This window comes from Gymnoscopelus braueri (genome assembly GCF_963280865.1).
Source record: "Gymnoscopelus braueri genome assembly, chromosome: 19".
Classification (NCBI taxonomy): Eukaryota; Metazoa; Chordata; class Actinopteri; order Myctophiformes; family Myctophidae; genus Gymnoscopelus; species Gymnoscopelus braueri.
In genome coordinates, this window is record NC_137621.1 from 39,591,921 (window position 1) to 39,608,850 (window position 16,930).

At 40.1% G+C, this 16,930-nt stretch overlaps 1 protein-coding gene across 1 annotated transcript in view; it reads left to right on the plus strand.

Annotated features, from left to right (window-relative positions):
• Positions 1-16,930, plus strand: part of eipr1 (EARP complex and GARP complex interacting protein 1) — a 96,308-nt gene that overhangs the window by 55,660 nt on the left and 23,718 nt on the right. Inside the window, exon 6 of the mRNA XM_080413645.1 lies at positions 2,999-3,135. Coding sequence (XP_080269771.1) covers positions 2,999-3,135 — 137 coding nt within the window. The remainder of the gene's footprint in view (positions 1-2,998; positions 3,136-16,930) is intronic.

The following is a 16,930-nucleotide window of genomic DNA, read 5'->3' on the forward strand; positions in this document are numbered from 1 at the left end:
TGTTCTGAAAAAACTCTGGCAGGGTAAGAGTTAATAAACAGAAAATACATTTTCAGGTGGGTTGCCAATTTCAGCCAATCACGAGAGAGTACCCATTTATCAGCTTATCAGAACAATTTGATAGTGTTCCAGTTCCAATTGTGTCTGCTGCTCATTTATTTGCGTCATCACTTCCAATTTCACTTGTTTATCCTGTGTCCTGTGCGAGTTCTCTCTCCTGACTGGATAAAATTGTTGTCCCGATTTTTTTATTTTCTGTTCAATAAAGAGCTAGAGAGGCAGGGAGACTCCTGTTACAGAACAAACACTCTACACGGGTCCGCCCCCTGGGCCGGAACCGGCCCTTCGACTATCTCAATTCAGTCCTCAAAGAAAAACAAATGACCCCCCCCAAAAATCGACATCTTAAAAGGCAGCATTATCTTAATGGTTTTGAGGGAAATTTATCTAACGTGAGTATATACGTACCTGCATTCCATATTCCATCCGTATGTACTCAAATGTTAAAAGTTTGTAACAGCGAAACATTCTGCCATGGGTCCATAATTGTAACATAATGCAATATGTTTGATAATGTGAGTGATACAGTAAAAAAAAAAAAAAGGGGGAGAAAGGAAAGTTTACCCTATTGTATCAAATTCATGCTGTTTCAACATAATTGAGCACTATATGTTTCAAGTTTCAATTCAATAGTCCAACGTGTGGCTCTTCACTCACTTTATCAAAGTCAGTATGGCCCCCTGGGGGAAAAAATGCTGCCCACACCTGCTCTATAGCAATGAGTACTAGCACAATATAGAGCTATTTAACACTTATTTCAACTAAAACAATATCACTAGAAGTCCAAGGAGGAGCTTTTTATTTATTGGTTTGTTGTTTTTGCGGTCTGAGTCGTTTAAGCGTGGATAACACTGAGGGATGAAGTGTATAGATCCTCTCTCCATGGGAGCAAGGTGAGGCAGAGGTTAGTGGGCCTAAAACATTGACTTACAGTAGCAGCGGGGTGCAAAGGAACCAAGTACACATTTACTTAAGTGTTGTACTTAAAAGCAAACTAAATACCTACAGTACTGTACCTATTTTCACAAGCTTTAAGCTAGGTTTGAAGTATGTAGTTATTATTATTTTATTAAAAAAAAAAAAAAACATTTGGACAATCATTTTATTTCAATTCATTCTTATGTTTCATATATGTAATTGTGTTCATTTTGTGTCATTGCTGATATTTTTGAAACTCATTGAGTATGCACTTGTCGTATGAAATGTGCAATATATGTGACTTGACTTATTTTTTGAGGTACTTCCAATTGTCTATATTTTTTTCTACTCCACTGCATCTCAGTTATTTGAAAACTTTAGTTACTATAGTTACTTATTTGAGTTTTTATTATTATTACCAAATATACATTAACCACTTCAGCCCTATACTGTATATTTTGGGAAATAGCCGATCTACAACCTCACAACGCCTCGTCCTTGCGACACGTTGTGGGCTTGTAGATCTTCCATTTTCAAATTATTTTTTTTATACATTTGGGAGAAAAAAAAATATTTTGCTACTTTTACTCAAGTGAAATCTTTAATACCGGATCTTTTTAGTTGTCTATATATTTCTACAGTACCTTACAGCGGTATTGATACTTTTACTTGAGTAAAAAAAAAGAAAAGTGGAGTACTTCTTCCATCATTGACTTAGCAGCGGGATGGAGGGAGCAGAGACAGGTACATGCTCGTTGCCTCCGGGGTCTGCTCACGCCTGGAGTGGGAGGGGGGGGGGGGGGGGGGGGTAGGACCATATGGGTTCCTGTCAATAACACTCATGTGCTGTCAGGCATTCAGAACACAGCGATCCATATGCTGCGTGAGGCCACGCTGCGCCGCGGTCAGCTGGCACCACCGTGTTAATGCTCTGACCTTGAAGAGGGGCTTTTCTTTGTGGCCGCGCGCGCCGTCTTCTTTGAACAAATGAATTGTGTGGTCTTTGTGTCGACCGCACGTTGCAGGAAGATTATAATAATAATTATGATAATAATGATACATGCTTTTCTAGATCATTGGTTCTCAAAGTGGGATCTGGGGACCCCCAGGGGTCCTTGTGGGGGGGGCACCAGGGGGTCCCCAGCAAAAGTACTTAATATAGCATCACAATCATTTTAACCATACTTTATACTTTGGCTATTCAAAAATAGCAGATATACATGGTCATTTGCAAGGAGCTTGTAGTTCTGCAAAAAAATAAATGATCATGTGCAAATCTTTGAATATGTATTTGTAAAGCAAACATTTTAACACATATCATCTTTTCTGGGGGTCCCTGGCACAAAATATTTTTGAGATGAGGGTCCGCATATCATTTGGGGGGTCCTTGACATAAAGACGTTTGAGAACCACTGTTGTACAGTAGATACTCAAAGTCGCTTTACAGAAAACAATTTTTTTTTTTTTACTTTATTAGGAAAATAACTATTTTATATATATATATATATATATATATATATATATATATATATATATATATATATATATATAATGAAAACAAGTTTTATTATATTTTCCTCACAAAATGTCTTTGTTGGCTTTTAATTGCTGCTTTTCAAAACACAAATAATACAGTATCAAAATGTATAGTAGCCACATACAAAATAAAATGTCTTTGGAAGTAGATAAAAGCTACATATTTAAACATCCATGTACAGTACATTTCTTTTGGACATGAGTAGAGAATTATTATTATTTTCAATCAAGATTATACTGAGCCTCTACAATTAATTAATTGTGACATTTTAATATCACAGTTAATAGTAAAATCTTTATCTATCTACCTACCTACCTACCTACCTACCTACCTACCTACCTAGAGCATGTGAAAGTAATAGTAATGTATCAGACGTGTCGCTGCAGTCGATGAGCTCATTACTAGTTGATATTTTGATGAGATTCTTGTCTCATAATGAGAATTATTCATTAGATTCATCTTGTATCTCCCCCGCGGCTCCAGATCTCCAGCACTATAACTCTGGAGGGCAAAGGTCAGCTGAAGTTCACCTCCGGCAAGTGGAGCCCGCATCACAACTGCAGCCAGCTAGCCACCGCCAACGACACGGCCATACGCGGCTGGGACCTGCGCACCATGAGGTGAGCTACATTCAACCAACTTAACTTGTGTATGTTTAGACGTGTACAGTATATTATTTGTTTTAGCTCTTGCTCATTGATTTTGCTATTTGTATCATCTGTTTAAGAAAGTAGGTAGCTGATATATTGCACTTTTACCTTAGCGCTAGGTATACTCTTAGTTGCTTGTTTTAGCAGAAAATGCACTTCGGACTTCTGGTGATTAGTAGTTTTGTTCCCTACCTGCGTTGAATGCACTTATTGTAAGTCGCTTTGGATAAAAGCGTCTGCTAAATGAATGTAATGTAATGTATAGTGTATCGCCTCTGTCGGGTGGAAACCTAGCTCACATGTCCAAAACTGTGCCGGGATAAAAAAAAAAAAACAGCTAAAGTAACAGCTCGACAAGCTCGAAATGTGTGGCTTTGTGCCGCGTTTCGAGCTTGCGGACCTGCTACTTTTGGCGCTGTAGTGTGATGCCAGACTTATTTCTGCCCACTGCCAGCGATTTAGTGTTTTTTATAACTTTAGCATTTTCACATTTTTTTTTTTTTCATTTTCATTATGATCGCAAGTCCAATAGTTTCTAAACACACCAGCGATACGTCCACGCTGCTCAGACAACAGACATTCCGATCGGGGCGGAGTCTCTGTCCAGCAGCCCAGCGTAAAAACACCATGTATCGCCATGTGAACGGAAAACTCACTTACTTTTTCACCTCGCCACAGACCTCGCTAAATCCCTTATGATCGCGTGTTCAACTGTTTGTAGACACACAGGTTAGTTGTGTGAGTGGCCCAGAGAAGAAATTTTCAATCTGCGACATTCCATTTTGCAGTAGTAGCAGTTTCTAAACAGCGTTCCACGGCGGAGAAAAACAAAGCCGAGAAAATGCCGTTTTAGAGGGGGACTTAAACATGAAGCAGGCGGAAACGAAAATTTCCGATTTACGTCATTTCCGTATCCGGGTGTGCAACAATAAAATGTGTCACTGCGAGAGATGAAAGACGGTGAGATATTTTAAAATCAACGTTTTTTGCAAAATTACGTTTTTTACGTCAGAGGCAGGTTTGGTAATTGGAAAAAAATATGTTTTTTACGTCAGTGGCAGTGAATGGGTTAATTTTCGAAAAAACACAAAAAAGTGTCCACAAAAAAAATCTACAAGCTTATAATGCATCGCAACACATGTGAGTTTGTAGATCTCATATTTTTGCTACTTATGTGTGACACTCTTGTACCACGAAGTAGGGCGTCAATGTATGCTCGACAGCGACGATATATCGATGAGATGGACAGATACCGCTTGACCAAAAATTATCATCAAGTTAATTATAACACACAAACATCCAATTTAGACCTCTTACACGTGTATGTTGTTTTACCTTTCAAGTCATTTTAATTGTTGCTATATATATAGCAAAAACTTTAGCAATTTTTTTTTTGAGGGCTGTCTATAATAGGACTGCATGTGTACACACACAGTCAAAAACGTGTAAGTAGGTCGGAGAGGCTTATTGTCGACATTAGCCAGAGCGCGGTATTCTATCCCCGTTTGACAAGGCGCTAGATAGACCCCTGGGAGATGGATTGCTGGGGTGGAGCGCAACACCTACCATCAGGTCCCAGTATTTACCGCAGCCATGCTACTCATACGCTGAGTTGGCGGTGCCCGGGATCGAACCTATGACCTTGTGGTCGAAAGGCGAGTGCTCTCTTGACTGTTTACCCTGTTGTTTGTTGGATTCCTGCCATTCACACGATCTCGCACGTACTGTATAGTCTCCCTGGATAAGAGCGCCTGGACGCTTAACCCAGTACGACCTGAAGCCGATTCTAAAAATGTCTTCTAAATCCTAGCAGTTTTCTGAAAAACCTATATTTCTACGTCAGTGTTTCTCAAAGTCTTTCATGTCAAGCACCACCAAAATTGTGTTGTATTTGGCCGCGGACCCCCATCTCAAAATATGTTGGTCCAGGGACCCCCGGAAGCAAATATTTCAGTTAAAAAAGTTTTTTTTTAAATGTATATAAAATATATATTCAAAGATTTGCACACATTTTCACGATTCTTCAAAAATAGCAGATCTACAAGCTCATGGCGCGGCACTCGCTGCCGCGCTATGAGCTTGTATATCTGCTATTTTTAAATAGCCGAAGTATAAAATAATGGTTAAAGTGGTTACACAGAGGTTTGAATGGGTTAAACCGTGAATTGTTAACTTTGTTCGAAGGTCGTCAAAAGTGAGTTTTAATTGCCATTATCGGAAAGGTTCGTTATTGGTGCTGCTTTAATCTTTAGGAGGCCAGTGAAGGCCAAGGTCAAGCTCATAATGTAAAACAAAATGCAAATACTCGGTATTGTTAACCAACGCTCGAGTCTGTGATTTGAATGAAACATTATGTACTGTATCTATTTCCTCATGCTACACGGCACTCAAATGCAGTGGTTCTCAAAGTGGGGTCCGGGGACCCCCAGTGGTTCTTGAAGAGGTTACCAGGGGGTCCCCGGCAAATTGAGTTAACCCATTAAGACCTGAGGCCGCTTCTAGAAAAATTCTAAATCCTAACAGTTTTTTGGAAAAAAATATAAAAAATAAATGTTCATGATTTTTCAAAAATAGCAAATCTACAAGCTCATAGCGCGGCACTCTGTGTATATCGGTGTATATCTGCTATTTTTGAATAGCCAAAGAAATCTAAAGTGACACAGATGCGTTCAAGGTCTTAATGGGTTAACTCATTCAGTGCCACTGGACGTCTAAGACGTCCGTTGTATCATAAACCCTGTGCCACTGGACGTCTAAGACGTCCAAAAAAAAAATCAAACAAATGTTCAGAACCCAAGATATGATGATTTGAAAATGTTCTGCTCCATTCACCTCTTGTTTAAAGTAATACTAGGTAACTTTTTCAACAAAACTAAAGTTAAATTGTATATCTTTTGTGAGTGACAAATGTTTCACAACACCCACTCCATGAATTTCACCCCCGCAAGCCTTTTCTATTATAATTTCTATTAATAGAAGTCTTCTCCTATGGGGGTCCCTGGCACAACATCTTTTAAGATGGGGGTCCGTGGCCAAATACACAATTTGGGGGCCTTAACATGAGAATTATACACATTATAGCAGTGCATTAACAGGTGTTTTAACCCATTAAAACCGGGAAAGCATCTGTGTCATTTTAGATTTTTGCGTTGGCTATTCAAAAATAGCAGACGTACAAGCTCGCATTCGTGCTGCGCTGCGAGCTTGTACATCTGCTATTTTTTTTTTTGGAAGAATCTTGAAAGTGTGAGCTACTGGTTTAGAAGGCATTTGTAGAATCAGCCCTCAGGTCTTAATGGGTCAACACACACAGCATGCATTGTAGTGACTATCATCAGTACCGTGTAGATCCTTCAAAGACAGCAATGCGTCTTTCTGAACACCCCCCCCACCCCCCATTGTTACGTAACGGCCCTTCCTGCATCCTTGATGTGGTTCACGGATCTAATTAAAACGTACCTGTAGTTTTCTCTAACACAAGATAGAGTGCATGAGACACAATGGCTTAATGGTCCTGTTTGACATGGAGAGTGTGTACAAGCACACACTCGCCATGTAATGCCTGACCTTACGACCTGTGTGTGTGTGTGTGTGTGTGTGTGTGTGTGTGTGTGTGTGTGTGTGTGTGTGTGTGTGTGTGTGTGTGTGTGTGTGTGTGTGTGTGTGTGTGTGTGTGTGTGTGTGTGTGTGTGTGTGTGTGTGTGTGTGTGTGTGTGTGTGTGTGTGTGTGTCCACATCTCTGTGACTATATAATCATGTGTTCATGCGCTAATATAGTATGTGCCTGTGTGTTTGTGCGATCGAGTGTGTGTGTATGCATGTGTGTGCAGGTTTCCGCTATCTGTGTGACCATAATAATGTGTATGTGCCTGTGTGTGTGTGTGTGTGTGTGTGTGTGGGCTCTGCTACAGGAATAATAATCACCTTGCTATCGATCGCTATGATAACGGCAAAGTGCCAGCGAGATTGAGAGAGGGGAGGGGTGAGTGTGAGTGTGAGAGAGAGAGAGGGAGAGAGAGAGAGAGAGAGAGATGGTGTGAAAATATGTCTTGGATGCAGAAGATAGGAGCCTAGATGAAGATCAGATGATACACTGACATCATCATTCCATCATGGCTTTGACCTGGCGGAGACAAAAATGTATATATTGTTTTGTCACAGTATATAAACATGGCAAAGTTACATACTGTGCCTTTAAAGATGCGTGTTAGGTTCAGGTGTTGGTTTGGCTCTGGGCACGAGCAGAACATACAGGGCGGCAACGCAACATCTCTGATAATGATCATAAACGTGATTACGTTAAGATGAAAATCTAACTAACGTCACCACTCACCACAATGTTGTACCACCAGAGGGGGCTAAGGGCCGTGACTATTTACAACAATATAAAGATTAAAGTAATACTAGGTAACTTTTTCAACAAAACTAAAGTTAAATTGTCTTTTGTGAGTGGCAAAAGTTTCACAACACCCACTCCATGAATTTCACCCCCGAAAGCCTTTTATACATATATTTTCTATTGAACGGTGATAGGGGTGTCTTTCCCGCGAAAATTACGTCATGTAGCTGGAAAACGGAAGCGGAAATGCACCGGTTTCCTGTTTGGCCAGGAACTACCGCACCGGTTTCCTGTTTGGCCAGGAACTACCGCGCTAATAACAAAAGGGAATCTCACGCTGATTTTAAGAGATTGTATGATTTGAAGATCGATAAACAACAGAAAAATAAAACACAGTTCACGGTAACTAAAGCTCCGCTGGCTAAGAGAAACGATCCACAGATCGTATAAAACAATTAAAAGAATGCTTTTTGAAACGCTTCTGTCTTCCGGTGAAAACAAATGGAATTCTGGGTAACAGAGGAAAACGGCCTGCAGTGACGGTAATGACCAGCAGAGGCTGCTAAAAATCGTTATTTGTGGACCTGCACTGTATAACTTTAAGCACGATATGCACATTGATGACGCCAAGTTTATCAGGATTAATGCCTTTCTGTGATTACAGTCAAAAAAAAAAGGGTGTAGGGGTATTTTTTATGTTGTTGCAAGAATTCCGTTATCACCATTATCATCATCATCAACAGGTGAGAAACATGGAATGGAATACAACAAATAATAGGACAAATATCTTTCGTTGTACAGTAATGATTGATGTTGAATGTTAAAAGAATTTGGCCTTTACACTGTAAAATGTGTGCGTTCATTTATCAGATTACTCTGAGAGGGTACAAAGATAACCAAATGAACCCGTTTTTGTACCCTCTCAGAGTTAAATAAACACAAAGGGTTTTATAGTTACTGTATTGCTTTCTTGTCATTGTTGAGATGTACACTTCATCTGCTGTATGGGTGAATGTCTTTAGATTCCTCTGTGTCAGACATGTGTGGCATGTATGCTAGGAGAGAATGTATTAGGTTTTAGCTTTGGCACGAACACAATGATACCAAGGACACAAGGTGTGTGTGTGTGTGGGTGTGTGTGTGTGTGCGCGTGCACATGCATGCTCATACATGGGGACAGAGTAAGAGAAGAGTGTGAATGCAAAAGGGTTGTGAGTGGAAGGTGTGAGTGTGAATGAGCTCAGTGAGTCATCGTTTGTGTGTGTGTGTGTGTGTGTGTGTGTGTGTGTGTGTGTGTGTGTGTGTGTGTGTGTGTGTGTGTGTGTGTGTGTGTGTGTGTGTGTGTGTGTGTGTGTGTGTGTGTGTGTGTGTGTGTGTGTGTGTGTGTGTGTGTGTACAGTTGGTATGGCAGCTGTGTGATGGCAGCCTCTCAGCACGGTCCAGTGGCTCCTCAGATGACCTCTGAGGTGTCTCCCCAAACACTCTCATACACGTGCACACACGCACGCACACACACGCGAGCAAACACACATGTATTGCCTCCTTTCCTCGCTTCTTCACCTTTCCTTTTCTCCTAGCTTTTCCTTTTCTTGTCTCTATCCCTTCACAATCTGCTTCCTAGCTCTCCTCTCCTCTCCTCTCCTCTCCTCTCCTCTCCTCTCCTCTCCTCTCCCCTCCCCTCCCACACTCTCCCCTCCCCTCCATAGACTCAGAGCTTGTCACACAGCGAGGCAGACCAAACAAGCCTGCCCTGGTCAAGAACAAGGACAACGGGGGAGGGAGGGATGGAGAGCATCTCAGCACACAGCACCACATACCGCCTCTCCTCCAGCTAGTTATCCAACACCCTGGAGAATATCGTTGCTGTCGGGCAGAAACCTCTTATCTCCACATTTTAACTGTTTGTGTTTTTTCGTAAATTAACGCCCTACGTGATCATACTACAGCGTCACACAAAAGCATCAAAAGTGGCAGATCGACCTGCTACTTTTGCTGTTTTTGCATTTGAATCCTGAAAAGTAACAGTTTTTAACTTATGAGGTTTCCACCCGACAGAGACGATATAGCACAGGCTCCTCCAGCCCCGCTGTCTTCCCACAGCGCAAAGAAATGCACTGTAAAATATCCCTCCGTCTTAAAGTGATATTTCACTTTCAGACATGTTTGGAGTCATTTTGACGTCTGCTCTCAGGCTTTTGTGAGCACCCCAGACTGTTTTTAAGTAGCTTGATTCAGAATTTAGATATTTGATATTCATTTTATCAGACCCTTTCCTACACAAACCCCTTGTAACTTCAAACTCCATTTTAGATTAATGTTATGATTCAATGAAAGCACATGTCCTTGGTTCTGGTGACTGATATTGTCCTTCTAATGCATGGGGGGGTCGTGTTTTTTTTCAATTGCTTTTTTCATTTATTTAAAAAAATAAAAATAAAAATAGAACAAGATAAAATAAAATAAATGGAAAAAGTAATTGGAAAAACCACGGCCCCCTCACGTGACAATATCAGTCTCACCAGAACCAAGGACGGGTGTTTTAGATGAATATATCACAGTTAAAATGGAGTTTGAAGTGAAAATGGTAAGGGGGTGTGTCTAGGAAGGGGGTGTTCCTGATAAAATGAATGTCAAATATCTCAATACTGAATCAAGCAACTTATAAACTGGCTCGGGTGCTCACAAAGGCCTGAATAGACCTTAAAATTAGATGTTTGAAAGTGAAATATCCCTTTAAATCCCTCTAACTGAACTGGAAACAAATGGACCTGCAAGCAGGCAAGCGGGTCCATTTGGTTCCATTTGTTTGACTCTTTGGAGTTTACGAATGGATAAGTAGAACATTGAGGATTTTTTCTGTGTGCGGAGATGAAGCTGTTTATTAAACTTATATGGATCGTGTTCTATTTTGTACTTAATGGAATTATGCAGCGTTTTGTAAATGGCGGGAATATCCGGCTCAGGTATCTCGAGTGTGTAAAATGGTCTTTCGTATTATTGTTGCTGTGGGGTGGAAACCTTGTCCAAAACCGTTCCTTTTTTATCATTGTTTTAAAAAACATTTGAAAATCGTGAAAATAGCCGATCTACAAGCTCTGCTATTTTCACGACTCTCTTACTACATCGTACACAGGGCGTTAATTTACGCAAAAACATAAAACGTTAAAACATGGAGATGCAAGATTTCCGCCTGACCGCGACGATACGCTGCTTCCTATTGTATGGTTGTGAAGTTGTGATTTGGGGCGTAATTTGTATGTTCTCAAAAGGTCATGGGCTTTACGTGCCATAGGTCACAGAAAGGCGTAGCGTAAGAGACCTTTGCAGCATTGGCATGATGAGGGCCAATTAGCCCACATGTTTACAGCTAACACTATGCAATCCTCAATCCTTAATTGAACTCTGAGAGGGTACAAATGTAGCCAAATGGATATTGTGTACTGTCTTTCAGTTACAAATAGATACATTTGACTGTAATCAGCCTTAATAATCCTCTAATGAGGACTAATAATGATGCATCTTTTAAAGATATTGCTGGAAGGTTCATATTAACAGGACCATACAAAGCATCATATTTGAAAACAAAAAATGTATCTAAGTAAGGAACAATTGTGTACTTGAAACTGTACCTTATAAAAGTTTACATTAAAGGTAGGGTAAGTGATATTTCTTCTGTTCAAACAAAACATGTTTTGTTAGGTTAAAGCTCTATATTCTGATAATAATCATTGCTATAGAGTGTTTGTTCAGTGACAGGGGGTCTCCCCCTCTCTACAGGTGGGTTGCCAATTTCAGCCAATCAGAGGAGAGTACCCATTTATCAGCATAGCATCGTTTTGCATAGCTTTTATAGTGTTCCAGTTCCAGTTAATTGTGTCATCACTCTCATTTTCAGTTGTTTAATCTGTATCGTGTCTGAGTTCTCTATCCTGATTGGATAAAAATGCATTTTCTGTTTAAGAATGAGCTGGAGAGACATGGAGACTCCTGTTACTGAACAAACACTCTACATTATATAGCAATGAGTACTATCAGAATATTTACTTAACACTCATTTAAACAAACAAATATCGCTTACCCTACCTTTAATAGCCATATAGAGACTATACAGCAGAATCCCCATAAAAGACCTTTGAGAGTCCCTTTTTACTCTCTGAGTTAAATCCACCCTCAGGATTTGGCTGTTTTACAAAATCTGATAATGTTTGCATTCTTGAGGGAAGGAAATGATTATGTTTTATGCTAGCATCATCTGTAATTGCACCTGTCATTCGGCCGTCCTCAAAAATAGAAAGCATAAATTCTCCCAACGTTCTTTCACAACGTCCTGATGTGTTTGTAGAATAATAATGAAACTAGAAAATGTGCTCCTCGGAGCACAAGTCTCCGCCAGCAGACTATAGCAATTATATTATCATGATTATCATGATTGATCCTGTCTTACCTCGCTTCAAAAACGTAAACGGCTTTTTGAAGTGACACACCTTTTTATTATAGGATTGTATTTCGTCATGCGTCCCTCTAGCCAATCAGAGACATTGATGTCAACATATTGACACGTATTAAGAGTTCGGCTTTGTTGTGGGATCATTTCAACTCTAGTCCTCTTCTACGTTACAATTGTAGATGAGTATGCTTTCTTAGCTTTGGCCTTCTGCGCCTTTGCTTGACCAATGTTAGGTGTTCTCAGAGGGAAACACACACGCACAGACGGGTGACTTGGACTTACTGAAGGTACTGTTCCAATCAAGTCTGATTGATCCTGTTTTACCTCACTTCAAAAAGTAGGGGCTTTTTGAAGTGACACACCTATTTATAGAATTTTATTTCGTCACGCGTCCCTCTAGCCAATCAGAGGCATTGGTGTCAACAAATTGACACGTGTCACGTGGAGCTTGCCCAATGTTAGCTTGGCTAACAATGTTTGCTCACACAAAGCGAAAACATATTCTCCACCTTCGGCGGAGACAATAACAGCGTTGTATTAGTTTTTGGAGTGTGTACAGTACAGTATGGCATTCACTGGTGCACTGGGTGCTTTGAGACCTTGATTAGGCTAGCTAACAGGTTTGCAGTACTGCGTGCCTGTGTGTGTGTGTGTGTGTGTGTGCGTGCGTGCGTGCGTGGGTGTCACTAGGGATGTTCTTATAGTGTTTCACCCCCAAATTCCTGTTTGCACCAACAGACCACATTATGGGGGAAACACACACTCGCGCGCGCACACACACACACACACACACACACACACACACACACACACACACACACACACACACACACACACACACACACACACACACACACACACACACACACACACACACACACACACACACACAGAATGAAGCGTGCAGAGGCTGTCAGGCCTGCGGCCATACCATGCACTGCAGGGTGCATACTGAAAAGCAGTGCTGTGCTGCAGTGAAGCATGGCTCCACAACACCTCCCCTGTTGTGGAGTGTGTGTGTGTGTGTGTGTTGTATTACTATATTAGTGAGGGTCTAATGTCCCCACAAGTATAGTAGAATTTTAAGAAATTGTTATTGTGAGGACACATTTTCTTTGACCTCACAAGGAGGTAAATAAAAAGTAAAAAAAAAGAGAGAAAAAAATGGAGAGAAAAAAAAGATTCAAATTATGGTTAGTATTAGACATTTAGAGGTTAAGGGGTTGGGGTTAGAGTTTTCCCTATTTTATACTGCTCTGCAAGCTCACATCTCAATGGTTTTTGTGAGCTTTTTAGAAGTGATATTGTTTCTGCTATTTTTCTGCTACTTTCAATGTGTTGATGTCCTCAAAAGTATAGTCATTCAAACGTGTGTGTGTGTGTGTGTGTGTGTGTGTGTGTGTGTGTGTGTGTGTGTGTGTGTGTGTGTGTGTGTGTGTGTGTGTGTGTGTGTGTGTGTGTGTGTGTGTGTGTGTGTGTGTGTGTGTGTGTGTGTGTGTGTGTGTGTGTGTGTGTGTGTGTGAGTGAGTGAGAAAGCAGATGGAAAGGGGAACAGAGAAGTGGTGATTGATAGCGGTGCTGTTTGGCCCCTTCAGAGCCCAGGTTAAAAGCCAGCTGTCTTCCTCTTACACTGACGACTGTCAGAAACCCCTCAACCAGGCAGACAGCAGACCCTCTTCTATTCTGTAAGAAACCATCTGAAACACCATGCTAAAAATCCTTAGCACGGGTCCGTGTGGTTGCATTCGTACAACTCTCAGAGTTACAAATGGATACAAAAAATAACCACTAAGGACAACGAATAGACCTTTGAGGCAGTGGAACCAATGCTGTAAGGCAATGGGTTCGCAATCTGTTGTGGAGCAGGGCCCACTGGAAAATATTGAAAGCTTTCACGGCCCACCCATCTACCACTTAACACGGCTAGCGTGTTCAGTGGTCAGATTGGTGGGCATTTTCAGAGCATTTTAAATATTTTTTTATGGTCAATCAATCGATCATGTTCCGCCTTGGAATTAACCTTGTGTACTTTTAAGTTATTAATGGTATCACTTTTTTAATATTAAGGTAGGGTAAGTGATTTTTTTGGTTAACCCATCAAGACCGGGAAAGCATCTGATAAGCATCTTAGATTTTAACCACTTGAACCATTATTTTATACTTTGGCTATTCAAAAATAGCTGATGTAGAAGCTCATAGCGTGGCACCGAGTGCCGCGCTATGAGATTGTAGATCTGCTATTTTGTGCTGCTAAAATGTGTGCAAATCTTTGAATATATATATATATTTTAAAGCGAACATTTGTAACTCAAATCTTTGCTTCTGGGGGGGGGTCCCGGAACAAAATATTTTGAGATCGGGGTCCTTGACATGAATTTTTTTGAGAACCACTGATATTATAGCAACATAAGTTTCAGAAAACTGTTAGGATTTAGAAGACATTTGTACAATCGGCCTTAGGTTAAAACAAAAAAGTTATTTGTTATCAGGTTAAAGCTCTATATTGTGATAGTAATCATTGCTATAGTGTTTGTTCAGTAACAGGCATCTCCCTGTCTCTCCTGTTCTTTAATAAATCGAAAATACATTTTCAGGTTGGTGACAAAATTTCAGCCAATCAGGAGAGAGTACCCATTTATCAGCTTATTTTTTCTAGTGTTCCACTTCCAATTGTGTCTGCTAATTTCCTTGTGTCATCACTTCCAATGTTACTTGTTTAATCTGTATCCTGATTGGACAACATTGGTATCCTGACCTGAAAATGCGTTTTCTGTTTGGCGCATTAAGACCTGGAACGCATCTGTGTCACTTTTTCATTTGAGCTAAAAAGCATTAGTTTATACTTTGGCTATTCAAAAATAGCAGATCTACAAGCTCATAGCGCGGCACTCCAGCACTGCTACGCTATGAGCTCGGTGCACGCTCTAAATCGTGAAAATGTGTGCAAATCTTTGAATATATATATTTTTAAAGCAAACATTTGTAACTCAAATCTTTGTCCCTGGAACTGAAAAAGTTTGAGCACCACTGATACAGAAACATACGTTTTTTTTTTTCAAAATAATGTTGGTATTTAGAAGACATTTGTAGAATCGGCTTCAGGTCTTAATAATGGGTTAATAAAGAGCTGGAGAGACAGGGAGACTCCTGGTACTAACTCCTGCTACACTCTGTAGTGTTTCACCAATTATTTGGGGGCCCACTTGCAATACTCTCGCAGGGACCATTTTTTGGTTACCTTTGTACACTCAAAAGTAACCAAACGGATAAAAAAACAAAACACTGAAGGAGTATTCACTGATGCTACAGGGAACCCAAGGTAAACCATTATGCAAAAAAAGGAAATAAATAAAGAAAACCTTCCGTATGATATTTTATTCACATATTCAAATACGCCCGCCATTATGCAAACGTGTTAGCTATTAGGAGTATCCTATTTCACATTCAAATACAGGGCCATTATGCAAAAAAGTGTCTACTGTTATCTCCTGTAATTTTTCCCCACTTTTTGAAATAGTAATATTCCACATATGCCGACGTGCTGATTTAAAGCTGACCTTTCTTAACCCCGAGACTGTCAAGACGATCAATCTTAGGTAACCTTTTCACGATGTCACAGAGAGATGGCAAACCCTGCCACCAGACGTCATAACCTTCATAACGGAAAAGATAAGGAAAATCGGACCAAATTTGCATTTTTTTCCCTTTCGTTTACGAATGAACGACGAATACGTTTTGTTTGACGTGTTAGCGGATCGATAAGCTCACAACGCATCGTGCTGCGACGCGTTGTGAGCTTGTCGATCGGCTATTTTCAGCGAAAGCTTTCCCCACAATAACTGAAAACAGAAAAGACACTACCATAGAGCCCTGATGGACTCCGGTTAAGTGGTTAAGGGCTATGCGATCTCTACCCTCTCAGAGTTAAATTAAAGGAATAGTTCACCGCAAAATATGTATTACTCACCCCATAAAGCCTTGAATTGATGGATGTATTTTTTTTTATTATTATTTTTTGGCACATTCCTGAGCCAATAATCTAATATTTGGCTAATTTAAGTTAACAGGAGGCCAATCTTAACGAGAGCAAAACTATATTTAAAACATTCTCTTTGAAACCTGGATCATCAGCAGGCCTTCCAGTGATTACACTGTGAGAGTTGTTTTATTAGTTTAGATTTTTTTTTTTTATATAGTTTTGCCCTGGCCTCCTACTGCTCCTGCGTCATCAAATATTGGATTATTGGCTCAGGAAGAAAGAAATCCCCATGAATTCAAGACTTGGGGCGAGTGAGTGATTCCTGAAGTAATTTTTTTTGGGTGAACTTTTCCTTTAGCAATCCTTTTCCTGTTTCGTTATTACTGAAGTGATTGTATTTAGATGTGTAGGAAGTAAATAAGTACATTTACTCAGGTACTGTAAGTTTTATTCATAGAGCACCTTTCACAGTCACAAAGTGCTTTACAGGTTTAAAAACATAAAACATAAGATGTCAAAAAAAAAAAAAAAAAGCAAATGAGTAAAATAATCAACAGTCAAACAACCCCAAAAAAGAAACGGCAAAGCACTAACATTAAGTAACCATTTCGTCTCTGTCGGGTGGAAACCTCATATGTCCAAAACCTAATTCAAAAGTATCAAAAGTATCAGATCTGACTGCAAGCGCAAAACGCGGTGCGAAGATCTGCTACTTTGATGCTTTTGTGTGACGCTGTAGTATGACCGTGAAATTAAAAGTAGGGCATGCATTTACGAAAAAACACAAAAAGCAACGATTTAAAGGTAGTTCTACTTTCCTTGAGTATTTTCATTTTTCGATACTTCATACTACTACTGCACTGCTTCTCAGAGGCAAATATTGTATTTATTTTTTGACTCCACTACAATTTCGACAGCTTACTAGTTTGCAGATTTAGATTATTATTACAAAACGTACATTAACTGATAAACGGTGTTGTATTATTGTAAAGTTAAGCTA